We start from the raw sequence: 26,427 nt of genomic DNA on the forward strand, positions 1-26,427 counted from the left end.
GGGATAGAGGTGTGCCAGGCGGCCGGCGGCTGCTACCGGGCGCCATGGTGCAGCGCGACAACGGCGAGCCGGGCCTGGTGATCCGGGAGCGCTCCGAGCAGGAGTGGGACTTGGTACGTACCGGGCGGCCCGGCGCCGATCGCCGCCCCGCAGACCCGTAGACCCCCCGACCCCCCGACCCCCTGACCCTCCTCCCCCCCTACCAACCCCCCGACCCGCCGGCCCCCCCCCGACCCGCCGGCCCACCGACCCGCAGACCCGCCGACCCGCCGACCAACCGACCCACCGACCCACCGACCCCCCCCGACCCACCGACCCACCGACCCCCGACCCGCCGACCCGCCGACCCATCGACCCCCCCCGACCCCCCCGACTCCTCGGCCCCCCGACCCCCCGGCCCCCGGACCCACCGACCGCTGTACAGCCGCCATGTATGCTGTGCTGCCGCATGTCTGATGAGTACGACTGAGGCGTCGGAGCGTGGCGTGCTCGCAATGCTCCGGACACGTGGTGAGGCGGTCCCGTGGACCGAATCAGTCTCGTGACGGCTGTGCCGCGCGCTGGGGGAGTCGGGCAATGCATGGCCGCATAGCCGCTGGGCTCGGTGCCGTCCTAACACTAAACTGTTTAGCATTCTGATATCAGAGTAGTCCCTGCACATTGTGGCCAGTGTGGCCTCCGTTTGCCTGGGTCGGTCGGACTGACCTGGGGCTAGTCTAGACGCTGTTCGTCGCCGCCGTCGGAGGGGGTCACGTCATGCGGTGTATCGGCGCCCTCAGAGGCGCCCGCTCCCAACGGTGTCCCTGACTGGCCCTGGGCGCCGCGCGTGGCGGTGTTGGCGCGCTCATCTCACTTCTGTCCGATGTGGCGTAACGACCCAGCCGCCGCCAGCAGCGCGGCACCTGAATAGAGGAATCAGCTGGCTGTGTGAGCTGATCCGTTCACTCGGTGTTGGGCCGTTACGCAGCTGGAGGCCAGGCGGCCGGCTGTGGTCTCCGTTTGTTTTGTCATGCTCTCGGCTAGCCGGCCGGTGCCAGCCACCTGGCCGGCGACTCTGAGCTCTGCGTCGGTCCGGCTCGGCCGGGCCCGGTATCTGCCGTCCGTGCGTACCGGTGCCGCTTGTCGGCGCGTCTGTGGTCTGCTGCCAGCCCGGGGCGCTAACGGCGCCGGCGCGGCGGCAGCGGCGGCAGCGGCGGCAGCGGCGGCAGCGGCGGCGACCCCGGCCGAGCCGTGGGAGCGGCGTCGACCCCGGGCGCCGCCGGCTGGGAGCCGACCGACCCGGCCTGGGACTGGCCCGAGCGGCGTCCCCACCGGCACAGGCTGCTGATGCGGAGGCGATGGCGGCGGGGAGCGGAGCGGAGACGGCGGCGGAGGCGGGAGCCGTCACAGCCCGCGACAGCCGGAGCCGGGCCGCGGCCGGCAGGGCGCGGCGCCGGCCGGCGCGTGCGGCCGTGTTTCGGCGGCGTCTCGGCCGGCCCGCTCTGTCATGTGTCGGCGGCGCCGCCCAGCCTCCCGGCCCGGTATGGGCCGGCGGTGGGCCCCGCCCTCCTGCCGGCCGGCCTACGCACGTCCCACGACGGCCGGTCGCCGCCGTCTGCCGCCGCCGCGGGTCAGCGCTGGCTCGGCACTGTCGGGTGCGGTGTGGGCTGGTCAGGGGTCGCTGGCCGCCGGGGCGTGGCGCGGCCTACGTCGTCGTCAAGTCGGGGGTCAGCCGGGTCAGGTGACGCGGTGAGCCGCCGGCTGCGGTGAGGCACGGCCGTCCGGCCGCGGCGCGCTCCGCGGCGGCGCGTTTGTGGACCGGGCGGCTGCGGCGGCGGCGGCGGAGCTCCGGAGCGATGAGGTGGCCCGTCAGCAGCCGCCGGCCACTCCCGCAAGCTCAGCAGTGAGATCGTGACCGGGCTGCTGGAGCAGCGCTGGGGTGTGCGGGCGGGACTCAGTCGGCGCGGCCCAGCGCCAGTGACGTCACGCCGGCGGCCGGCGGCCGGGGCTTCCGTAACGGGCCCGGGCTGTGTTTATGGTGGGAACCGAACTGCCGCCAGCCCCGCCTGGCATTCCGTGGCTAGACCGCCGGCCGCCGGCCTCCCTTTACCGGACGTTTTGCGGAGGAGCGCGGCTGGGTGGCAGCGCACCTCTGGCGCTCCCTACATTAGCCCCCCCCCCCTCTCGGCGGGACACGGCGCAAGGTCACGGTGACGTCACACGGTCAGACGAGCTCGAACTGGCTGCGATCGGACCCATTTCAAGCGCCGTCGTCGCCGCCGCCGCCCGGTGTTTGGCAGATCGAACTGTGCGGTTTTGGGCTCCGCCGGTGTGTCGAGCGTGTGTCTGCGGTACCGGATGTTTGCTCGAGGGCGGGAGAGCGTTCGTCGGGCGTGGGATTGGACCGGGTGGCAAGGTGACCGTCGGAAGCGCCACGTGGCGCCGACTGGCCGGCACGGAACCTGCCGTCTGCCTGGTTCAAGTATCAAGTGCCGTTTGCCATGTACGTTGTGCTGACTGGCGGCAGACAGAGCCATGCGATAAAGCCGTGCCAAGTCGCGCCTTGGTCGCCGTCGACCGATCCGTTCGTATCTGGGCGGCCCAGCAGCGGCGGACTGTTGGTCTACGGACGTCTCGGTGACGACGGGGCACCACTTGGTCCCCCAGCTGCGGCCCGCCACCCCTCCCCTCCCCCCCGCACGCGCGAGCGCTCGTCACTGGCGCGCATCAAGGGCACGGCCGCGCTGACACGCTGGGCACGTGGCGTCGCCGACAGCGGTGCCCGTTCCTCTCGGGGGGGGGGGGGGGGAATAGGGGGCTGCAGGAGCGGTGCTCACCACCGGCGGCGGCGGCCATCCCATTGCGACTCCGTCCAGGTCTCCGTGATGTGTCGCCGCGATCGATCCCTCCGCACGCACCACCAATGCGCTCACCGCCACGCTGGAGGAGACGGCGTGCGGCTCCGGGTGGCGCCGTCGTCAGGCCGGCCGGCTGGGGCCCGCTCCGCGCCGGCCCGCCTGCGTACGTGCACGGCCCTGCAGACAAGGCCGTCAGGACCGGACCGGCGGCCGCGGCATATATGGAGTGCGTCACTGGCGGAGGCCGGCCGGGCTGGGCGGCTCGGGCCGCGCCGCCAGATCGAGCCGTGTACGGTACGGAGCGAGGCACGCAGTGACGCGGCGGACGCGCCGGCCAGCCGGCGTTGGAGCACGGCCCGGCCGGCGCTGGAGCTGGAGCTTATTGCGCGGCGGGCGGCGCCGCACCGAAGACGCCGCCGCGGGGTGTGAGGTGCCGTGACACAGTCGGCCAGCGGGCCGGCCGCTCCGGTCGACCAGTGGGCCGGCCGCTCCGGTCGACCAGCGGGCCGGCCGCTCCGGTCGACCACGGGGCCGGCCGCTCCGGTCGACCAGCGGGCCGGCCGCTCCGGTCGACCAGCAGCCGGCCGCTCCGGTCGACCAGCGGGCCGGCCGCTCCGGTCGACCACAGCCGGCCGCTCCGGTCGACCAGTGGGCCGCCGCTCCGGTCGACCAGCAGGCCGGCCGCGCCGTCGACCAGCGGGCCGGCCGCTCCGGTCGACCGGCAGGTCAGCCGGTGCGGTCGTCGCTGACCGTTGGACCGCGTGTGAGCGGGCCGACGCTGGGTCACGCCGGGTCACGCCGCTGGATGGCCAGACCGCGGCCGGCCGGTCACACGCCGACCCGCCGCCGCCGCTGACCCGGCGGGACCGGGCGAACGCACCGCTGGCCGTCGGCGCGCGACACTGCCGGAGTCGGCTCTACGGGGCCGCAATAGGAGCGCCCGCCGCCCAGCCCAACCCACCCCACTCCCTTCCATCGACGCATGGACGTCACGTGACCGGGCGTGCGCTGACGTCACACACACCAGCTGATTATGTATGGATGACGTCATGCGGGGCCGCGGCGGCGTGTGGGTTGGCGCGCGGGGCCGGACGGGGGCGAGGAATGCGCGGTCGGCCGACCTTGCCGCTCTCATGTCGGCCGGGCCGGGGCTGGGGCCGGTGCCACAGCGCGCCGGACGCCGCTCCGACCGGACAGCGCCGCCACCTGGCTGGGTGTCGGGCGCCCAGAGCACCGGCGGCACGCGATGCTGTCATGGCGTGCGCGACCCTGCCAGCTCAGGCGGGCATCCTCCTGCCGCAGAGGGCGGGGCCCGCCCCGGGCTCTGTCGGCCGGCTGTGGTCGGCCCGCCGCGCTCCAGATACGCGGCGCGCTCCGCACGCCCTTCACACGGCACGCTCGGTACACCCGCTTTGTGCGGAGCCAGAGCGCGGCGGCTTCGCCCGGAAGTCGTCTGGCTGCCCTGAACACGCCGACAGAATGGCGTCGGCCGGCGCCCGGCCATTGGCTGCTGTTGGCGCCGCCGCGCTAGGTGCGCGCCGATAATCGCCGCTTGACCTTCGTGTCGACTGTGCAGGCCATGTGCAACGAGCGGCGTCCCGCCCGCTGTGGGTTCAGCTGTGATGTGCTGACGTTTCTTCTATGGTGTGCGGACATGATATGCTGTCGCCACACGAACACGAGCTGCATGATGCGGTCAGTGCTCTCCTCACCGCGCGGCCGTCCGGGCGGTCAGGCTCGTGCCGCTGCCGCCGGCCGGAGCCGTGTGACGTCACTGGCCGCGTCGGCGTCCGGGCCGCGTGGGTCTGGAGCGGGGCCGGGGCCGAGCCACGCACCTGTGACGGCCGGCGGCCGGCGGCGCCGCACCCCGCCGCCCAGCGCCGGCCGGCGGCGGCCCGGCCGCGCTCCGGCGCCGACCCGGCCGGCTGGCCGTTCCCGGACCGCCACACCAGCCAGGCATCGGAGGCACGGTCGAGCCAAGCGGCAGGCTAGGCCTCTGCGTCGCCGCCACGCTGCTCGCCCAGATCTCGCGTGACGCCAGATGCTGGTGGGCCACACCATATTTGTCGGTGCGCGCGCGGCCGGCGCGATTCGGCAGCGCCAGTGGCGGGCCCCGCCCCGGTCGACCGGGACAGACCGGATCAGACCGGGCCGCGATCCGGCGCACGGCCGCTCGACCTTGTCGGCCTTTTTAGGAATCAAGTGGCCGGCCTACGCAGCAGCTGGCCGTCCCGACGCCACGGTCCGCCCGGTCGGGCGTCGGGCCGTCGCCGTCCGTCTGGCTGGCGGCCTGGCTGACGGGCGGCTCTGGCCGCGTCATCGCTGGGCCCTGCGCCGCCGCCGATGGCGGGCTGACATTGGCGGCGGCGGCGACGGCGGCGGCGTCCCGTCATTGTCCGTGACTCAGGCGGCGGCCGAGACGCTGCTGTGGGCGGAGCCGGCCCCGGGGCTGACACCTGCCGCCCAGCTGCGCGCCGGAGAGGTGGCGTCGGCCGCGTCCGGACGGCCGGCCCTGGTCGCCGGACGGGACTGCGGCGGCGGCGGCGGCGGCCGGCGACGCTCCGCTCCCTCCACCTGCTGATCCGGTCCCCGCAGCCGCGCGCGCTCCAGCTCTGGCGTTTCCTGCCCGCGCAGCCATCTGGTGTCGCCGGCGAGACGGACCTGAGCCCGAGCCCGAGCCCGAGCCCGAGCCCTGGCCCGGCTTCACCTCAGGCGTCGAGAGCGTGACCAGAATTAGTGTGCCGCTATTTCCGACGGACGTCGCAGCCGTGGTCGGCACCGGAAAGAAACGGCGCCGGGAGAGCGGGCCGGCGGCGGCCGCGGCCGACCTTGGCCGCCGGGGCGTCACGGCCGGGCGCCGCCCCTCCCCTGCTCACGGCTCGGTGCCACGAGCCGCGGCCCGAGGGGTCACCGTTCCGGACCGGCGCCGGCAGCCGGCCGGCCGGTCGGCGGAGTTCCTGCGGAGACGCCGGGCGGCAGCCGAGCCGTGGTCGGCCATCCCGCGTGGCCGGCACACACGCGGTGAAAGTCGGACGGGTGGGGGGCGGGTCAGCGCACGCCGCCTCTGCCGACACCAGCCGGCGCCCTTCATTAGCGCGGCCCGCCCGGACGGACCTCCCGCGCTGCCGGCACCGGCGACGCGGGAGCCGCGCGGGCGGCTCGGCTCGGCCGCCAGCTGACGCCCGGGAGAGAGCGCGGTCCGGTCCTGCCGGACGCGACCCCGCCCTGTTTGTTGACCCGCTGGCCGCCCTGCTAATGGCTCCGGCGGCGCTGCCACCGACCGTCTGGCCGTGGCCGTGCGGGGGATTCTGTGTGACGCGCCGCCTGTGTCAGCGTCTGGCCGCCGGCCAGCCAGTGCGCGTCCTCCGGCCGCCACCGGCCGCCGCGTGGGGTCGGCCCGGCACGTGAGAGGTGTACCGCCGGACCCGACCCGGGACCGGGCCGTGCCGCCCGCGGCGGGTGCCGGCCGGCGAGGTCAGAGGTCAGCCATCGCGCTGCCGCCAGGGGGCTGGAGGCGGGGAGGCAGGGTGTCCTCCGCTCCAGGTCACGTGGCGCCCGACCAGCGGTCTGGCTCCGCACACTGGCGCTTGCAACAGTGGGGAGACATGACTGTGCGGTGGACATCTGTGGTCAGTCGCGGCCCGCTTGTCTGTCCTGAGCACTCCGGTCGACACACACGCATTGCGCCGAGGCGAGCCGTCGGGTCACTGGTCAGGGTCACTCAGTGCCTGTGGCTCAGAGTTCTGGACGTAGCATCACTCGCCGGTGTAAACGAAAACGGCCCTTGTTTGCAGTGTCTGCCTGAGTTTACAGGATCAGTGCCCATGTGAAGCAGCGCTTGTTGCGTGGGCCCTGACCCCACAATCCGATCACCAAGTTCCGCGTCAACGGCAAAAATATTTGCGGCGAGAGCCTTACGTGTCGTTATGTTGGGCGCGGCCCATCCCACTGCCTGACGTCAGCCGACCTTTAGCGCGGCCGCATGCCGCAAGCCACCCCGGTCAGGTGGGCCTAATGCGACTCGAACCTAACCCGCCACGCGTGGGTGAATCGCAGGACAGGAATGCCGGCCACCAATTCAGCTAGCGGGAGGGACCTGGGGCGCTTCCCAAGGGACTCGGCCGGCAACAGTTGCCTGTACCGTGTACTGTACTGTTCACGCCTGTACCGTGGTGACACTCCATGCCACGGCAGCGGCAATCGGTGCGAGCGGCCGCTGGCGGGCGGCCGGCCGGTCAGCGGGCCCGGCGGCCGGCCGGTCAGCTCCCGCCGCTCCCGCCGCTCCCGCCGCCGCCGGTATGCGGGCCGGCCATCTCCAGTGAAAGTGCCGCCGGTCGCTCGGTCCGCGCGCGTGCCGCGCCCGCGGGCGGTGGGAAATCGCGCCGCCTCCTGGAGCTGCCGCAGCCGGCGCCGGTAGCAGCTGTGTGTGTGTGTGTGTGTGTGTGTGTGTGTGTGTGTGTGTGTGTGTGTGTGTGTGTGTGTGTGTGTGTGTGTGTGTGTGTGTGTGTGTGTGTGCGTGCGTGCGTGCGTGCGTGCGTGCGTGCGTGCGTGCGTGCGTGCGTGCGTGCGTGCGTGCGTGCGTGCGTGCGTGCGTGCGTGCGTGCGTGCGTGCGTGCATGTGTGTGTGATCGGCGCGGCTGGGCTCGGTTCGACGGTGCGCTACGGCGGCGACCGTCGTTTTCACGCCGTACAGACGGTGGGCGATCGACACTTGGACGGCCGTCGGCCAGCTGGCGTCCGGTTCGGGCGTGTGGCGGGACGGCGCGGCGGTCGGCCGAGATGGAGCGGAGAAACACGACCGGCGGGGTGTGCTGGCGGCGGCGGCCTGGCCGGCCGGCCAGCCGCGCCCCTTATACAGCGCGCTCGGCCAGCGGCGCCGGGCGGAGCACCGCGCCCCGCCATCGGAGTGAAACCGGCCGAGCCGGGCGGCAGCGACGTGTCGCCTCCGCAGGCCGGCGCCGCCGCCGCCGTCGCCGCCCACGGACGCCGCGCGGCCCGGGCCGGCACCGCCCGGGGCCAGCCGTCGTCGGCGCAAGATCAGGCCTGGCGGGCGATCAGGCCGGTCGAGGGGTGCTCCCAGTGCAGCGAAACACGGGGGCTCGGTGCTCACAAATACCGGGCTCGATTACAAGCTGTCTGTGCTGGGATCAAGCGCCATAAATCCGTGCCCACTTTCGGCACACCTGCTTCAATTATCTGCCTGTGCCGGGGTGCGGCTTGGCTCCCCGTGCGCCATGGAGTCAGCGGCCGTGGAGCCGCCGCCGCTGCAATTATGGAAGCGGATGCGTGGATGAAAGGAACTCCTAGTGTTTGCTACCTCATTTGCATAGCTGCAGTTGTCACAACAGACTTGTAAGACGATTAAAGCAGAAGTAGGACACTTATGTGGTTCGGCGTCGGACATCGTGTGACGCCAGATGAGTCCCATCATCGCGTCGGACGTCCGACGGTCGGCGTCTGTCGCACGGGCCGGCCGGCTCTCCGGGGTCCGACTCGTCGGCGCGGGCCATTGTTGGATTGGCGCGGCCGCCTCTTTTTGCTCGTCGCCGTAATTCGGTTTTTCGTGGTTGGCCATTGTGTGGCCTCGCGTAGAGCCGTGTGTGCCGCGCGCTCCGAGCTCGAAGAGCCGTGAAAAAGCCTGGCGCCGCGGCATCAGCGCGCCAATCGATCCATCAGCGTGATTGTACGACGGCTGAGCGCGCGCTGACGTGGTTATCAGGCGTGCATTCCGTTGGCCGTCCACCTGAGCTGAGCGGCGCTGCGAGCGGCAGCCGTCAGGCGCGGACAGCTGGTGAGGCCCGCGTGTAACGCCCACTTCCCGCCCCCGCCCCTCCCCTGCGCTTACCCAGCTGTCTCCCCGGTGTCCAAGAGAAGTGGACCTCGTGGAACTGACCCAAGAATAGTGGGCCTCGAGGGAGTGACCTGGCATAGTCCGCTCTGTGAACACGCCACGTGGGCCCGCGGCGACGCCCGCCGTGGCCCGCCGTCGAGCCGCCGTCTCCGAGGCCGGCTGTCGTCCGGAGCGGCTTCGCTCGGGGCCGGTCAGCTGACGTGCCGTGTTGTGTGTTGCAGGCCAAGCAGCGCGCCTCCGTCCGCTGGCTGGTGGCCAAGGCCTACAACTACCAGGTGCCGAGTAACCTGCGCGACCCGTACTACCGCGACCAGAGCGATGTGAGTACCGACCCGGCCTGGCGTCGAGCCAGGAGCTGTGTGGAGTGCCTCCCCCCGCCCCCTCACTCTGTCACGATCACCGTCACCAGAGCGGTGTGAGTACCGGCCCGGTCCACAGGAGTTGCGGCGGCCAGAGCCGTCGGGGCGTCCCGCCGCAGGGTTGCAGCCCGTTCTGTGCCGCGTGCGGCGTGTGGGTGGCGGACTCGACACCGCATGCGTGGTGTCCCTGCGGTACTGACGCGATCGCAGCGCATCCACGGGCTGTGTTGGTGATCAGTGGAAGCGGCATCAGCTCACCTAAACGCCTTGACATTAGTGAAGCAGCCCGCGCGCTCAAACTTACGTAGTAATAGCATATGTAACAACGCGGTGTTTAAGGCGAGGGAGCAGGCGATGAAAGGAAGTTGAGCATGGTGACAGGCAAGTTTGTGCCGAGGATAGGACGTGATGGATTTCATGTCCTAGGTATCTTGATATCCTTATCTGATATCCTCGAGGGTGGTAAGTGCGTGCGTGTACCGGGCGGGCGTGAAGCGGTGTCGGCTGCAGTGCCCAGACGGGACCGGGCGGGACCGCCGGTGGAGCGGCGCCACAGACAGCGGGGCCGCCCAGACGGGACCGGGCGGGACCGCCGGTGGAGGGGCGCCACAGACAGCGGGGCCGCCTAGACGGGACCGGGCGGGACCGTCGGTGGAGGGGCGCCACAGACAGCGGGGCCGCCCAGACGGGACCGGGCGGGACCGTCGGTGGAGCGGCGCCACAGACAGCGGGGCCGCCCAAACGGGACCGGGCGGGACCGTCGGTGGAGCGGCGCCACAGGCAGCGGGGCGTCTGACACTCCGAGGCGTCCGTGGGCGGCGCGAGGGCGGCGCAGGGTCGGGTGGGAGAGAGAGCGTGCCGCGGCGCTGGGCGCACAGTGCTGCAAACGGGACGCGTAGGCTGGGGACCAGAGACGGTCAAATCGCAGTGGGTCTAGAAGCAGGGTCACATGTGTCACGTAGGGTTAGATGGGTGTCAGGTCAGCGTGAAGGTCATCAGGGACTCGGGGCCGACACCGGCCTCGGTCGCCACTCCATGTTAGCATTTTGAAAGCGCTGGTAAACAAGGGCCGCCGTCGTCAGTTACGTCGACTGTGACGTGTCAGAAACAATCACCTCTGGCGTACTAGCTAACCGCGCGCTCGTGTAAATCACGCTCTGAACGAGGCTGTTGTAACCCGTATCAACCCACCAGCTTTGAGTGGCATGTGGAAACAACAGCCGGCGCTGTGTCAGTGGGCCGTCTGGCTGTGCGGGGCTGACGCCAGCGCTGTGTCAGTTCCCCGGCCGTCTGGTCTGCCGTGCAGGGCTGGTGCTGGTGCTGTGTGGGTCCGCCCGTGCTGTGTCAGTCCTCCGGCCGTCTGGCCTGCTGTGCGGGGCTGACGCCGGCGCTGTTTCAGTTCCCCGGCCGTCTGGTCTGCTGTGCAGGGCTGGTGCTGGTGCTGTGTCGGTCCGCCCGTGCTGTGTCAGTCCGCCGGCCGTCTGGCCTGCTGTGCGGGGCTGACACCAGCGCTGTGGCGGCCGTCTCGCGCTCCCCCCTGTGCCGGCTGACCGGCCGGGGAGAGTGAGAGCGGGCCCGCCGGCCATGCCGGTCGGGAAAGCGGCCGGCGTCCCCAGCGGGCGCCTGTCGGGCTCTGCTCCGGCTCGGCGGGCGTCGGCAGCCGCACCAGCACCGAGAGCTGGCCCGCCGCGCCGGCCGCCCGGTCCCGACACAGAGCGCGCTCTGCGTTTCCTCTCACGCGGCTGACGGTGGGGTTTCGATTTCGCCGGCGATCGCACTTACGATAGTGTATGGCGCCAGCGGCTGGCCTAGTTCAGCTCCTCCTGTGGAGCCGTCTGTGGAACTGATACGTGCGACGGACTTTTTGCGCTTTTTGCTGGGCCCCGAATGGTGTGCCATATTCGTGCAGGTGCATTAGTGTCCACAAAGCGCCAGTGCGGCTCGGTCTGTCCGCCGGCTGCACTCTGGAGCCTGCTGGAGCCGTACGTCTCTCGCGCGCGTGCGCCATCGCGTCGTGCCGCGTCTCGTGCCTGGACGCTGCGGCTGATCCGGGCAGGGCAGACCGGCTCACGCTCTCGGCGCCGCGCTGCGCCGTCAGCACGCCTTTCACCGGGCCGGCCCGCCCGCGTGTGGTGTAGCCGTGACGTCAGACGACAGCCGCAGTCGGAGCGCCAATCAGCGAATAAATCAGCTGGCAGTTTAGCATAGGCGGTGCCAGAGGCGACGGAGCGGCGCTAAAACGTGTAATGGCCGGCCTGTCGGCCTCCCAGCCGGCGGCCGGCGGGCGCCTCGTCTCGCGCGTGGGCGGCACGGGAGCAACGGGAGGGGGGGAGGGGAGCGCACGAGGTGTGCGGAGTTGGCGACCGCCACCTCATAGTGGCTGGGGCCGTAGAGTGAGGCTAGGTTTGCTTTAAATGTTGCCTCCAGACACCCTGAGGCCCGGTAATGCAAGCAGGTAATTACGCAATTTAGTATGGTAAACTGTAGAGGATGATATGATTACAGGTTCACCGTGGTAAATACACGGCCGCAATGGCCTCGACTACGACGAGGTGGTGAGGTGCCGGAGCTTGCGCCCCGGCTGCCTCCCCGCCGCTGCCGGGCAGCATGCCGGCAGCGGCGGGACGCTGGCCTGGTGCGGCCCCGCCGCGCCGCCGGGCTCGGGCTCCGGCTCTCCCAGTCTCGTGCTGTGCCGGCCCTCCCGTGAGGCCTGACCTGACCCTGTGCTCGGCTGAGCCGACGGCTGATGGGGGCCGTGCCGACTGAACCGACTGAGCCGACCCTCTGGCCGCCGCTGTGCCCGGTCCGTGTGTGGTGGTATGGGTGCCGTGTGTTGCAGGGTTGGCAGGGGCCGTGACGGTCGGCTGCTCTGGCGTGTGTTGCAGGGTTGGCAGGGGCCGTGACGGTCGGCTGCTGTGGCGTGTGTTGCAGGGTTGGCAGGGGCCGTGACGGTCGGCCGCTCTGGCGTGTGTTGCAGGGTTGGCAGGGGCCGTGACGGTCGGCTGCTGTGACGTGTGTTGCAGGGCGGCGAGCGACTCAAGCCACAGATCGTGCACGCACTGGCCAGCGCCGAGCTCTACTGCTCCTGCCTGGCCAACATCTACGCCGACCCCAACTACCACAACCTGTCGCACTGGGGCATCATCCAGGCGCTGGCCAGGAAGGGCGTGTACGTGGCCGAGCCGAGCGACGTGGCGCTCACCGAGACGGTGCTCATCCAGACGGGACCCATCAAAATGGTCAGTGCTGGCCGCCGGGCGCGCGTAACACCGCCGACGGCGGCGCCTCCGCCGCAGCACGGGAATGTGATGTGCTAATGCAGGACGGAATGCTGATGTGGAGTGTATGTGTCGCTCGAATGCTGGCGATCCCCAGGAGGATGGGTACGAGCTTGTTGCAGCGTCCATAAATGGCGCTCATCTGTCGTCGCTGTTTGCGCTGTGCCGTCACGTGTTGCCGGGGAGGCGGTGAGTCCACCCGGCGACGGCGGATCGCGGCCGGCCAGAGCAGACCGCCGCCGCCGCCGCTGCCGCCGCCGGGCCGTCGAGACGCCAGCCTCGCCCTGTCGCGCGCGGTACGCTGTTTGGGCGAGCGGCTGTGCGAGAGGCTCGGCCGGCCTCCTCCGCCGGCCCGGCCCGGCCCGGCCCGGCCCGGCGGACTAGCGGCGCTGCTGGCGACGTGGCCACAACGTATGGCGGCCAGCGAAAGTGGAGTACATGCCTTCTCCGGTTGGCGCGGGCAGCCGCGCACGCGCCGCCGCTTTCTCGTAGACGGTGCGTCACCCCACGCGCCGCCTGTGTGGGCAAGCACCGTGTCGGACCGGCGCGCTCCGTCGGGCCCCGGACTCGTCACCGCGCCGCGCTAGTCGTGCACTCGGTATCCGTACCGGCTCCCGGGCGTGCGCTGGTGACGTCACCTGTGACGTCACCGGGCGTGGCCGGTGCCCTGCGTTTAGGCGGCTGTTGCCAGCCGGCCTGTCATCACGGCGGTGTGTGTGACTCAGGCCGTTAGCGGGCCAGCGGCGGTCTCGTCAGCTGGTGGGCGGCGCGGTCAGCCGGCGGCGCGTCCGGAGCTCGCTTCCGGCCCCGGCTGTGGCCCACCCGCGTCACGGCCGGCTCCGGGCCGCGGCAGGCGCCGCCGCACCACCCGGCGCCCCGGGCCGTGCTGCGGCCCACGCGCGTCACGGCTGGCTCCGGGCCGCGGCAGGCGCCGCCGCGCGGCCCGGCGCCCCTGGCCGTGCTGCGGTCCACCCGCGTCACGGCCGGCTCCGGGCCGCGGCAGGCGACCCCCGCACCACCCGGTGCCCCCGGGCCGCTGTCGCCCGGCGCCCGGTGCCGGCCTCTGCCGCGGCCGCTGCGGGCAGGGCGGCGCCCGCCGCGCTGTCTCCCGCCGTGACGTGTGTGCGGTGCCGGGCTCCGTGCGCCGCCCACATTCGAGGCCGCGGACACAGCTTGCAAATGCACGCCGGAGAGAGATACGGCGCTCAGGACTGTCCGGCCCGGTCGGGGCGGTGCAGGGCTGTCCGACTCGGTCAGTGGTGATGCAGAGCTGTCTGGCCCGGTCAAGGGCGGTGCAGGGCTGTCCGACCCGGTCAGGGGCGATGCAGGGCTATCCGACCCGGTCAGGGGCGATGCAGGGCTGTCCGACCCGACCTCGACCTGCAGATCGTTACACCGTCTGTCCTGTGTGAGTAGCAGTCGGTGTGGGGCGCCTCTGGTGCCGTCCGATCGAAGCTCATGACATCCCCGACACCTCTGAGCGGCCGGCCATGTCAGCAGCTGTTCGCTCCTCGCGGTGTGTACACTGTGAGCACGCTGTGCACGGCCGCTGGGGGTAGGGGGGGGGGGAGTTCCGGCTGCGGCGTGTCACCCTGACGCCGCCGCCAGCCGGGCCACCTGTTCAGGGCGGCGCCTCGGCGACACTCCCGCCCAGGCGCCCGCCCCCATATGGCCACGGTCGGGCGGGGGCACCGCCCAGCCGTCACTGGACGGCCCTTCGCGGCAGGGCGGACGCAGGCTTCGGTGACGGCTAATTGTAATGACCAGCAAGCCCGAACAAGTACATTTAGCGGCGTAGCTTACCTTAGAGGCAGGACGAAATGTGCTTGTACCGTTCAAATGACACTTCATTGGTGCCGAATGTGCGATCTGGGTGCTTTGTTGTCTTCTGGTTCAGACCGGCGGCAGAATGGCTTTCCACGCTCAGCGTGGACTTGTGATGCGTCGGCGCGTGGACATTCCAGGTCGCAGCTGGCTCTAGTGGGCTCTCGGGTGCGATTTGCATGCGTGGCACGTACAGTCCGCACAGTCGGAGGCCGGCCCGTGGGTAGATGTGAGAAGCTCTGCGCGGCTGGTGAGACGGTGGTGCGGCTGATGATGGCCGGCCGGTCTGGAGAAGCCCTGCTCCGGCTGACGGCCGCGGAGCACGAGCGACCGGGGCCGCTGTCCGCCACGTGCGGCCAGCACCGCCGGCGAGCGCGGGAGAGCGGCCACACGTGGTGGCGGAGGTGGGAGGAGGGAGGCGCGGCAGCGGGTGAGGCCAGTCACCGCGCGTCCGCTCGGGCTCCATCGCGTGTCGGCCGGCTCTGTTGACTCGGCGCTCTAAAGTTAGCCGCGGGTGAGTGGTGCGCGCCGGCGGCAGCTGTGTCATCAGCGGCCGGCGTGGTGCGGCGCGGGGTGTCGGGGCCCGGCCGGCGGTCTCGGCCCCCCGACCGGCCCGCGGCACGATGGTGCCGCTACCGAAGCGCCGGGCCGTTCGCCGCCGGGCCCCGGCCGCCTCGGCCACCCCCTCGCCGGCCGGTCTCGGCGCCTGCGGAGCGTCGGCGGTCCTGAGTGGCGTCTCACTCTCGAATCGGTAGAGGTTGAAGCGCTGTGTTTGGGCGGCGACAGCGAGCGCCGCTTGGGTTTCACATCGCTTTGTTATCACTGTTGTCGAAAAATCCACGAGAGACCCTGCGTTTCTGCCCCTGCCTTCTTCATATGCTCAATGGAACAGCAAACATGGCGTGTGGGCGTGGGAGTCTAGATAGGGACGAGTCCGTCTTTTCATCGTTCTTGGCTCGCAGCCTGTCAGCACAGGATCACCAAAGAACAATATGATCGTACCGACAAGGTCGTTCCTTGGCCCGTTTGAGATGGTGCGTTTCGGATGCCTGCCGTCGGTTGCAGGCTCAGCTGCCGTGTCGTCTGCCCTGTCCCCTCCCCGCCCCCTGTCGTCGTCCTGACTGTCATCTGAGGTGACCTCAGCCCCCCTCCCCTCCCCTCCCCTCGCCTCGCCTCACCTGGCGCCAGCGCCCGGAAGTGACGCGCTGCTGGCCCAGGAGCGGCAGACCGCCGCGGTCGCCCTCTGGCTGTCCGCTGTCGAGTGGCCCGTCGGCGCCTGGACCGGTTGACGGTCGGCCTCTGGCTGTCCGCTGTCGAGTGGCCCGTCGGCGCCTGGACCGGTTGACGGTCGGCCGGACGGGTCATTCGGTGTGATGATATCTGGCTGCTCGGATGGCGACCTGGCTGGCTGGCGTTGCTCGGATGACGGCCTGACTGCTGGGATGACGGCCTGGTTGCTCGGATGACGGCCTGACCGCAGGGGTGACGGCCTGACTGGCTGACGTTGCTCGGATGACGGCCTGACTGCTGGGGTGACGGCCTGGCTGCTGGGGTGACAGCCTGGCTGCTCGGATGGCGACCTGGCTACTCGGATGACGACCTGGCTGGCTGGCATTGCTCGGACGACGGCTTGGCTGCTCGGATGACGGCCTGACTGCTGGGGTGACGGCTTGGCTGCTCGGATGACGGCCTTGCTTTGCTCGGATGACGGCCATGCTGGCTGGCGCTGCCCGGCGGCGCCGCGGTCCGAGCCGCCCATGGATGGATGGTGTGGTGGCCAGCGGCCCAGACCATCGGATACTCAGGCGGTGGGCGGCCGCGGATCTCTCTGTGACCGGAAAGGCGCTGCACTCTGGTGGTGGCGGCGGCGGCCGCAGGAGCCGGGCCATCTCTCCTCTCCATCGATGCGCTCGCGATTATTGGTGAATCAGGTGCGGCGCGGGGTCTTTGTTCTATGCTTTCATGCCTGACGTGTACGGCCTCTACGGGAAAGCCTATTCCATTGAGGCGTGTTTTCCGCGTCCGTGTCCGCCAGCTGATACTGAAGGTAGAGGGAAGGAGGAGAATGGAGATGGGCTGATGGTGCGCTCGGCCCGAACGGCAGGCGTGCTCGGCTCCGCCGGGTGTCCTGGTGCGGGGGCACCGGACGCCGACTGGGGCTCGCGCCTGCACCCGCGGCGCCGAGCTCGCCAGGGCAGGGCGGACCCTCCTCCGAGGCTGGCCGGGCCGTCGGGGCGCCACCGGTGCCCGCCTGGTCCGGCCCGGGTGAGAGGTGTGTCATTGGGGGGGGGGGGGGAGAGGCTGCTGCGGTTGTTTGACGTTGGATTCCCCAGGTGCGAGCCTATCGCTGGTGTCTAGGAACACGTGCTGTCGGCGGCGCTGAATGACATTGACATTCGTCTGACCCACGCGTGACCTACGTCTGACCCCTGTGCACCTAGCCGCCTGTTGACCGAGCCTCGTCGCATCTCCCTACCTATATGGACTTCCGCTCCACGGCGATCGCCGGGTGTGATCTCCAAACGGCCTGCAGTGTACAGACCTGAAGCCGTGCCGCCCTGCCCGGCCCTGCCTTGGGTTGCCTTGCCTTGCCTTGGGTTGCCTTGCCTTGCCTTGCCTTGCCTTGCCTTGCCTTGCCTTGCCTTGCCTTGCCTTGCCTTGCCTTGCCTTGCCCCTTCCCTGCCCTGCCCTGCCCTGCCCTGCCCTGCCCTGCCCTGCCCTGCCCTACAGCTGTGCTGACCTGACCTGACCTGCGGCCCGTGTGTCGACAGAGCGCGCACATGGCCGTGATGGAGGCGATCATGGCGCTCTACATCCGCGAGGTGATCACAGCCGAGCGGGTGGTGGGCGTGGTGCGCCGCTTCACCCAGCTGCAGGCCTCCACCGAGCTGCCCGCCGACCAGGAGGAGGCGCTCCTGCTCTGGATCAACAAGGCGTGCGCTCGGCTGCGGCTGCAGATCGCCGCCGAGTGTCGCGCCCAGCCGGAGGTCAGTGGCGGGTCAGGCCGGCGGTTAGGCCGGCCGCGGCTCAGTGCTGGGACGGGGCGGCGCTTGCTGGCGACCGGTCTGACCAATCGGACGACGTTGTTATTGGGGCCCGATCTTGTGCCAGCACCAGGGTAGCCGTGAACGTAACCATGAAACCCCAGGGTCGTAGGGACCTGATGTCGTATGAAACGTGTTTTGCGAAGCTTGATGGACACCTTGCGGGTGTCCCAAAGTATAAAAGATGAGCGTGTATCGTGCCACACAATATACGCGTATATTGTGTGGCACTGCAGCTTTGAGATTTTGAACGGCGCGTGCTGAAACGTCCGCAAAGGGGCAGCAGCACCGTACTGGGCCAGCCCCGGGGCAGCAGCTGAATGTTCCGCCACACTCCCACCACGCCGCCGACGCCGGGGCCTGTTTCCGTCCCGTTGTTCGGCGGCGGCCCGCCGGCCATCTCTGCGGACGGCGGTCCGTACTGCCGGCGCCGTTAGTGGTGCGCGGGGTCGGGGCGGGGTCACGGCGGGCTGACCCGGAGGTCGGCCGCTCGCCGCCGCGACCCCAGCCGAAACTGGAGCGGCTCCGGTCGGGCCGTGGCGACCCCTGGCGACCCCTGGCGACCCCTGGCGACCGTCAGCTGGGGACGGCTCCGGTCAGCGCCTGCTGCGGCCGCCGGCGCCGCCGGCGCCTGGTCAGACCGGTGGCGGGGCCGCCTGTTCGGGAGAGGCCTCGCCGGCGCCACGCAGGCACGCACCGCGGCTCGGCGCCGCCGGCGGCACGGAGACCGCCGCTGGTGGAGCGCGCCATGAGGGGAGCGGCGGCTGGGCTGGCGCCGTTGAGTGTTAGCGCTTGTCTGCCCCACTCCTGCTATTGTGTTGGCCGGCTCGTGCGGTCCGGCTGGCCGGGTGAGCCGCCTGACGCGGCCGGTGTCGGCCGACAGGAGGGCGGCGTGCCGAGCTTCCCGCTGCAGCAGGACATGTCGGACCTGTCGGACGGCACGTGCCTGGCCGGCCTGGTGGCGCTCTACTGCCCGGACGAGCTCTCCTGGCCGGAGGTGGCCTTCTCCGACCCGCCGCGCATCGCCGACAGCCTCTACAACCTGCAGCTGCTCGAGAAGTTCTGCCACGACGCGCTGCCCTATAACCCGCACTTCCTCACGCTCGAGGACATCCTGTACATGCACAGGTGGGTCGGCCGCCGCTGGCCGCCGGCGTGCGCGGCGCCGGACAGCGGTGTGGGGCCTGCTCGAAGCGGGCAGACGTTGCACGCGAAATGCACGCATTGGCTCAGACATGGAGAGGCGTCTGATCAGCGGCCTCGCTTGTGATGGCGGCCGTCGGCGCTTGCGACTGCGCCCGTTGTTGATGCTGTTGTACCGCTGCCCGGCGCCGGCCAGAGGCGAGCGCCAGACGCTGTGGCCGTGGTGGTGACGAGGCCGCCGAGGCGTTCGAGTGACGCGATCTGGAGGCCACCCGGGCCGTACCGTGACCGGCGCTCTTCTGGTCGTCAGCTCGGTGAAACAGAACCTGCTGGTGCTGCTAGCCGACCTCTTCTACCTGTTCGAGATCAACCCGGCCAAATGTGTCAGACAGCCCGTCATGGGCAAGGAGAGGGTGATAGAGGAGGTGCGTTCACCATCGCGCGCCGGCCACGTTCGGTGCAGTCAATGCTGCTCCCAAAGCTTACTTCAGCCAGTAATATGCTTGTAAATTGTCTCAAAGTGCCTTCTAGAAGTGACCATGCTCTGTTCGCTCTGATACTGTTTGCATTACACTGACACTTTTTATGTGACCTGTCCACCACCTAATGGTCTTTAAGGTGGTCTTTCCACCTTTATTTAGGTGTTTTTCCACCACCTTTAAGGTGTCTCTTTGGCGCGAACGAAAGGGAGAGATGTCTCCGTGAAACATAGCTGTGTAGCTTTGAATGGTTTAAGTGCTGTGCGTGCTGCCGGGCCAGCGGCCGTCTCCCGGCCGAGCTGCGCTGTGTGGAGCGCGCCGAGCGCCGGTGCTGACCTGACTTGACCCCGGGCCGGCCAGATGCGCCGCCAGGGCGGCCTGGGCGGCAGTCCGCGGCGCTCTCAGCCTGACCTGCGCGGCTCAGCCAGCCAGGCGAGCAGCTTCTCAGGTCAGTCGCCGCGCCGCCGCCGGTGCGCGGCCGTCTTCTGTCCGCTGCGCCGACCTCCCGCGGCCGGCCTCAGGCCCGCCGCCTCTTGACCTCCTTCTCTGTCTCCCTCTCTGGCTGTCTGTCTGTCTGTCTGTCTGTCTGTCTGTCTGCGCGGCTGGACGCGTCCGTGTGGGCGGAGGCGCCGCGCCGGTCGTGACGCTGGTGGCGCCCCCTCCCCGCCGCACTCGGTGGCCCCGCGGCGGCCCGAGGCGCACGCTTGACTAACCGGTGGTGGAGGTGCGGCGCCGCTCCCCGCCCCGCCCTGCCCTGCCGCTGTCACTGCACCCCTACTAACGCCCCTGACCGGTGGCATGCAGGAGGGAAATACCCGCACTCAGAGCCATCTGTTGTCATGCGGAGAAGTAGAGGCTCGCGCTCGGCCGAGAGAGGGAGGCAGCGCTTCAGCATGTTTGAAGGTATGCTAGACACGCCCGGACTCCTTGCAAAGCATTGTCATTAGTGCATACAATGGATGAAAAGTCAACGGCGAGGCTGCCGTATCATAAAGTGCTCCGTCTTGCTGTCCTTTATAGTTTTCTTCTGGGGAGTGTATTTTGGCGCCCGGTTTGGAGGTTGGCCTCGGGTAAAGCCTAATTTTCTTCTCTTTTACACTGTTGCTGGTCCCATTCTGAGGAGTTGACGGATAGTTTCACCACCTCTACAGCGGAACCCGGGTGCGTTCATAAGCGTTATTGTGAGCACTACGTGACTCTGGGTAGGTGATTTGTCAGGATTTTCATCGTGCTAACTCAAACGGCGTAGGGTGTCGGAGGATGCTTTATATCTCCTGAAGTTATGTTCTTTGTGGAATGGCAGGGGTGTCTGGGTAACATAGAGGCTATAATAGACCCATGAATCATATCTATAGAAAAGTTCCATGCTATTTTGGGCCATCATAACACTGCATCAATTTGGCGATGGTATTCACGGGTGGTTAAATAAATGCACAGCGCGTGTGAATAAATGCATCGGTCCCAGTCTGGGCTGCCATCGCGGGCTTGGTTTGTGGCCGGGCGCGGGCGGTCCAGTCTCTGATCGCGGGCGGTCCAGTCTCTGGCAGCCGGTCCTGTGTCTGTGTCTGCAGGTCTGTTGGCGCAGAGGGCTTGTCACTAACCTTGACTAACCAACTCCTGGACTGACCCCGACCCAGACCCAGACCAAGACCCGACCCTGATCCACGTCCTCACCCAGACCAGGACCCGTCCCTGACCTGACCACCCTGATCCTGATCCTGATCCTGACCCTGACCCTGATCCTGATCCTGATCCTGATCCTGATCCTGATCCTGATCCTGATCCTGATCCTGATCCTGATCCTGATCCTGATCCTGATCCTGACCCCGACCCCGACCCCCGACCCCGACCCTGACCCCGACCCCGACCCCGACCCCGACCTCGACCCCCGACCTGACACACCAGCACCAGCACTTGTATCCGCCTACCCCGACCACCGACGCGCGAGACTGTGTGTGACGCCTTCCGACCGACACCGACATCGAGACGGAGACGGAGACGGAGACGGAGGCCGGCCGCGCCCCCCGCCGACGCACGCCCGTACGTATGCCGACACCGCCCCCACCGGCCCGCCGACGTCCGGCCGGTCGGTCCCAGGCCGTTGTCCTGACGTCCGCTGGCGCTCGTGTCGGCCGTGGCCGGTCTGTGACGCTGGCAGATCAGCTCCACTGCTGTCGCCGCACGGCGGAGCGCTATCGGCCGCTGCTCGTTTTCCAAGCAGTGTCGATCCTGTCTTCTCGTAGACCTCGGCGTCCAGGGCTAAGAGTGGTAGAGCTCCGGCCAGGGAGGCAGACGTCGCTTTACAGGAGACAGTTGCCGGTGCAGTGCTCCACGACGGACGGGAGCTTTTGGCAGGCGGCCTCGGAGACATGCCGGGAGATGTTTATGAAACAGTCGGCCTACGTCTGCGCACTGGCGCGGTCTCGGTTCTGGCAACTGCTTGCGGATCATTTATGCACTAAACATTGGCTCCCCTTTGCACAGCATTGTCACCCCGTCTGCATCTTTGCACACTCCACGCATTGTCGATAAGACGAGGCGCAGCGCACCGGTTGGGTTTCGGTGGTGCCGATGGGCGGCTGCGCTCGTACCAGCGAAGCTGGTCCCAGGTGGTGGGTGGCGCCGAGGCGGGACACATGTGACGCCACGGCGGGGTGGGGCCGGCCTGGGCGACGCCTCCGCACGGGGCAGACACGCCGGCCTGGACTCGGGTGACACATGCGTGGCAAACCGGACACGACGACGGCGACAGGGCACGCCCATCCAGACTGCTGACGTCACCGCCCTCTCCTCCCCGACCTCGGTTGGGCCGTGCGTGTCCAGTGACGTCACCACGTGACCGGTGTTTTGATGACAACCCGGTGTGCCGCGGCGCTGCGCGGAGCGTGCTGAGGCGGATGCGGTGTGAGGCGCGCGTGTGTGTCAGTGGGCGTTGGTAAACGGACGCCGCTGGGCCGACCGAAGGTGGGTGCTGCGCCTGGGCGTCGCTGTACCCGGACTGGTGGTGGCGCTGTTCGCACCCGGCCACCGAGCGGTGCCACTACTGCTCGCGGCCCGGCCACCTGCCGTTCGAGCAGCAGTGCTTCCACCATCTGGCCGACGGTAGGAGGGCGCGGCCGCCTAGCTCTGTGGCTCCGCAACCCGGCACGGCCTGAGACGCTGACTCCTGGAGCCGCCGACAGATGGCATCACCGGGCCGACGCTTGTTGTGGCCTGGTTTTTTACTGTGGCATTTGGGCGGTTTTCGCCTGTGGCATGCAGTTTTGTTTGTTTGCGGGCTGTGTTTTGGGTAGAACTCTGTTACTGGTGGGATTGTATGGCGTCTGAAGATTTCTTGACATGGATTTCGTAGACATGCATCAACTACGAGTACCGTTGTATGTCAATTTGCAGTTTCGTGTCCGTTTGTGTGGCTGCGTGCTTTGTTTGCATTTGCTGGTGTTACAGTTAATTTCACCGTTGTGGCGTTTGTATGCGTTTGTTTCAGCATCATTTGATTTGATTCTAGGTTACAGCAAATGCTGTTAGCAGAAAGCGGGTTGAACGAGTTGATTGATTTTGACACCCGAATAGCAGCTATGATGACCCCCCTCCCCCCTTCCGTATTATGTGACAATGTAATTGCATTCTTGCTCATAAAACTTGCATGACGACCTGTACAGAACTCCAATGCACGCAAGTTCTTCCTTTATGTGCATCTCATAGCTTCCGTGATGCACACGCCATATTGAATGCATTCGTTATTAATTGTGAAGCCATGAATTAATAGTCACGGGCTAATAGGGCTAAAATGTAGTATGTGTGATGCGTATGCATGTGTGTTATGTATGTATGTTTGCATTCTGACACCGGTGCACATAACTGGAACTGTCCCGTGGCTGGAGGTCGTTTGGGTCCGGGCGCCCCGTTGCTCCGCGGGCGGGCAGCGCTCCGAGCTCCCCGGCCCATTTCGAGAGACTGCGGCTCCGCCGCCTCATCTCGGCCTCCCTCCCGTCCGAGCCGCGCTCTCGCCCTCTGTCTGGGTGTGCGTGTGTGTGTGACGGGCGCCGGCCGCGTGTCGACAGCAGCGGGACGGGAGAGTCCGTCGGCACCGAGCGGCGGCTCGCGGCGGCCCCGCTCCGTCTACCCCGGCGACGACCGCTCCGTCTACCGCGACGACGACAGGTAAGCGTCCGGAGCCGGCCGGAGCCGCCGCCGCTCCGGCTGTCCCGGCTGGCCGGCCGGCCTCTGCCCCCGGCACGCCTGTCACAAGCCGTTTCGCTCGATCTCGTCAACAGCTCGTGCCAGGCTCTGTGCCGGTGTGCTACGTTTCCTTATAGGCAAACGGCCCAGACAAGGGATTTCAAACATGTGGGGACGTGGACTCTTAGGCAGGTGAAGCGACAACGAGTTTTGTGTAATGACACATTGTAGAGTTAGCATGTTATAGGCTGCAAACGAAGTACGTGGTATATCTTGTCACAGGAAGAACTGAGAAGCGTCCAGGATTAGCAAAGGGGGTGATGTTGATGCATAACTGAAACAAGCACTGCGCAAATGTGCCTTTATGCATCAGTCGTACTTAGCAGCCTGTGCGGTTACATCGAGTCGGCCTGTCTGCCGCCTGGCCTGAGGGTGTCCCGGAGTGGCGGCAGGTGCAGCGCGCTGGCGGATGGCGCCGGCGCCGCCCGCCGCGTCGCTCGGTCGGTCGGTCGGCTGACGGGGCGGCCGCCGGCTGGTTGCAGGTCCAACTCGGAGGAGAGCGAGTTCGTGGTGCAGCGCGCGGCCGGCCCGCTGACGCTGTCGCGGCTGGCGCACCAGCGCCGCTCGCAGAGCCCGCCGTCGTCGGTGCACTCGGACGAGCCGGCGGCGCCGCGCCGCCTCAAGGAGCGGCTCAACCGCGACACCAAGTGGGAGGAGCGCGGCGAGGAGCGGCGCGGCGCCGTCTCCGAGTGCGGCGACCTCGAGCGCCACCAGCCGGCCGGCAAGCCGTCGCCGAGCGGGCGCGGCGGCGGCGGCGGCCGACTTTCGCGGCGTAACTCGTTCTCGGAGGAGTCTCAGCTGACCGTGGAGAACTTCGGCGGCAGCCAGGACAACCTGCACATGCTGGGCCGCAACCCGGACAAGCAGCCGGTGGTGCACCGCGGCCGGCGCGAGAGCAGCACGCACCGCGACCTGCTCAAGGAGAGCACCATCAGCTTCGGCGACCGCGACCCCTTCCAGGACGTGGAGCAGGAGCGGGCGCTGTCGCGCAGCGCCAGCCGCCAGAGCCTGTACGAGACGCGCAGCGACAGCCGGCAGGAGCTGACGCGTCCGCCCAGTCGCAATCTCTTCCAGGAGAGCACTATCAAGGAGCACTTCAAGCCGACCGGCCGGCGCGGCGGCGACGAGCCCGCCGACGGCTTCCGGCCCATCGGACGCGACGCCGACGACGGCGGCGTCGACATCGACAACCGCGTGCTGGACGCCCTGGAGCGCGAGGCGCGCGGCGACTCACCCTCCAAGGGCAACCTGGTCATCATGTTCGACAACAACGACGAGCAGAAGCCGACCAGCTTCGCCGAGCTGTCCAAGGTGCAGCCGCGCGACAACGCCGGCGGCATCAACATCGTGTACATGCAGCACGAGAAGGAGGACCGCGGCAAGGCGGCGCCGGCGCGCAGCAACGGCTCGGCGGCCGGCGCCGCCACCACCAGCTGGGTGCAGCAGCAGCAGAGCCAGCGGCCCGGCCTCCCGGCCTCGGGTGAGTGGCGGCGCGAGGGGAGGGGAGGGCAGCCGGGCACGCTCACCGCAGACTGCCGGGGGAGGGGTGGGAAGGGGGGACTCTGGCCGCGCGTCCCCAGCCGGCTGCCGACCGGTAGGCGTGGGTGTCGTGCCGGCGACGTCGTGTTGTAGTCGTACACTCTTGAAATTGGGAAAGCCAGTCAGTGGTGGAGTAAGGTTGTGGAGGTGAACGCAGTGGGCAGCGTAGGCTGGTGCAAGGCTGTGGTGACCGCGGTGCCCGGTGTAGGCTACCGCCGGCGCCGTCTGTCTGCCACCGCCGGCTCCGCCCGCGGCTGCCGGCGCGCTCTGTGACGCCCGCTGCTCGGCCCGGCAGAGGGCGCCCCCGAGCCGGACGTGATGGCCTCAGAGCTGCACAGCATCAAACTGCGCCTCGAGGAGAAGCGGCGCAACATCGAGAAGGAGAAGCGGCGCATGGAGTCGGCCATGAGCCGCCAGAAGCAGACGGTGGGCAAGCAGGCGTTCCTGCAGGCCATGGGACAGGTGAGCGACGCACGGCGATAGTCGGGGACACGCGGCGCGCGGCCGGTTTGGCGGCGGCGGCCGGTGCCGGCCACCGCCATAGCCACCGTTTGTGTCTTGATGTTGTCGAGAGGTGATCTGGTGGCGGTATTGGGAGAGACCTGGTGAAGGTGTGGCGGGGTTTGTGGGCGCATGGAGGCCTGGTGGCGGTATTGGGGGTGACCTGGTGACGGTATTGGGTGTGGCCTGGTGCCGGTATTAGGGGTGGCCTGGTGACGGTATTGGGGGTGGCCTGGTGACGGTATTAGGGGTCGCCTGGTGACGGTATTGGGGGTGGCCTGGTGACGGTATTGGGGACGGTATTAGGGGCGGCCTGGTGACGGTATTGGGACGGTATGAGGGGTGGCCTGGTGACGGTATTAGGGGTGGCCTGGGACGGTATTGGGGACGGTATTAGGGGTGGCCTGGTGACGGTATTGGGGATGGCCTGGTGACGGCATTGGGGGTGCGTGGGCCCCTTGTCACTGTGTCGTTGGGTGACGGTGTCGGCGCGCGTGCAGAGCAAATTCCGCGGCGGCGGCGGCGGTGGGGGCGCCAGCAGCAGCGCCACCTCGGCGTCGGGCAGTGAGGGCGGCGACGCGGCGCCGGCCGCCGCCGCCGAGCCGCTGCTGGACAGTGTGGAGTGCCGGCCGGCCAGCCTGCAGGTGACGCCCCTGCGCGGCCCGCCGTCTGCGCGTCCCGTAGCCAGGCCCGACTGCATGGTGTGCCTGTTGCCCTCCGGCGCGGCAGCTGCGGCGGCTGGCCGCTGCTGGCAGCCGCTGCGCTGCAGCTGTGTAGTCGCCGCTCTGTGTCGCCTCGTGTGCGTGATCTTGTCCCGCATGGCAGCACGGCCCCTCTGAGTTTGACGCCCAGTAGGCTGCACCAGTAGCACCCTGTGGTTAGATAGGCATCCGCCAGCGGCGGCTGACTGCGTCCGGGGCACCTGTGTCGCTGGACGGAGGACCACCGTAACAGGCTGGCGTGTTTAGGCCGCACCGGAGCCGGGTCGGCCTGGCCGGCCGGCTCAGTGGTGTCTCCACACGCGGCGTTCCCACCCTTCCCCCTCGGTGTGGTCGTGCCTGACGTGTGCCAGCATGCCGCCGTGGCAGCCGCGTGGGCTGCAGCCGCCGCGCGCGGTCCAGCGCCGCGTCAGAAGCGCGGCAGCCGCGGCGTCCGCTCCGCCGCCCGTCCGTTCAGTGCTGAGCTGCGCGCGAGAGGCCGCCGCTCGGGCGGCAGCAGGTGTGCGGGTCGGACGCGACTGCCGGGCCGGGGTCGCTCCGGCACCGGAGCGTCGACGGCACTGTTGAAGTCAGCTGTTTGGTTGTGCCGCATCGCTGGCTGGCTGTCTCAG

The 26,427-nt window shown here is 68.9% G+C and overlaps 1 protein-coding gene across 1 annotated transcript in view; it reads left to right on the top strand.

Moving 5' to 3' along the window:
* The window catches only part of LOC119095706 (patronin), a 51,222-nt gene that overhangs the window by 13,616 nt on the left and 11,179 nt on the right, over positions 1-26,427 (top strand). Inside the window, exons 2-12 of the mRNA XM_037218561.1 lie at positions 8,910-9,008; positions 12,071-12,286; positions 16,921-17,136; positions 18,077-18,321; positions 18,647-18,761; positions 19,176-19,263; positions 19,620-19,718; positions 21,780-21,917; positions 22,880-22,979; positions 23,540-24,537; positions 24,892-25,058. Coding sequence (XP_037074456.1) covers positions 8,910-9,008; positions 12,071-12,286; positions 16,921-17,136; positions 18,077-18,321; positions 18,647-18,761; positions 19,176-19,263; positions 19,620-19,718; positions 21,780-21,917; positions 22,880-22,979; positions 23,540-24,537; positions 24,892-25,058 — 2,481 coding nt within the window. The remainder of the gene's footprint in view (positions 1-8,909; positions 9,009-12,070; positions 12,287-16,920; positions 17,137-18,076; positions 18,322-18,646; positions 18,762-19,175; positions 19,264-19,619; positions 19,719-21,779; positions 21,918-22,879; positions 22,980-23,539; positions 24,538-24,891; positions 25,059-26,427) is intronic.

Source organism: Pollicipes pollicipes, unplaced genomic scaffold (assembly GCF_011947565.3).
Source record: "Pollicipes pollicipes isolate AB1234 unplaced genomic scaffold, Ppol_2.1 Scaffold_4219;HRSCAF=4965_pilon_pilon_pilon, whole genome shotgun sequence".
Lineage (NCBI taxonomy): Eukaryota > Metazoa > Arthropoda > Thecostraca > Pollicipedomorpha > Pollicipedidae > Pollicipes > Pollicipes pollicipes.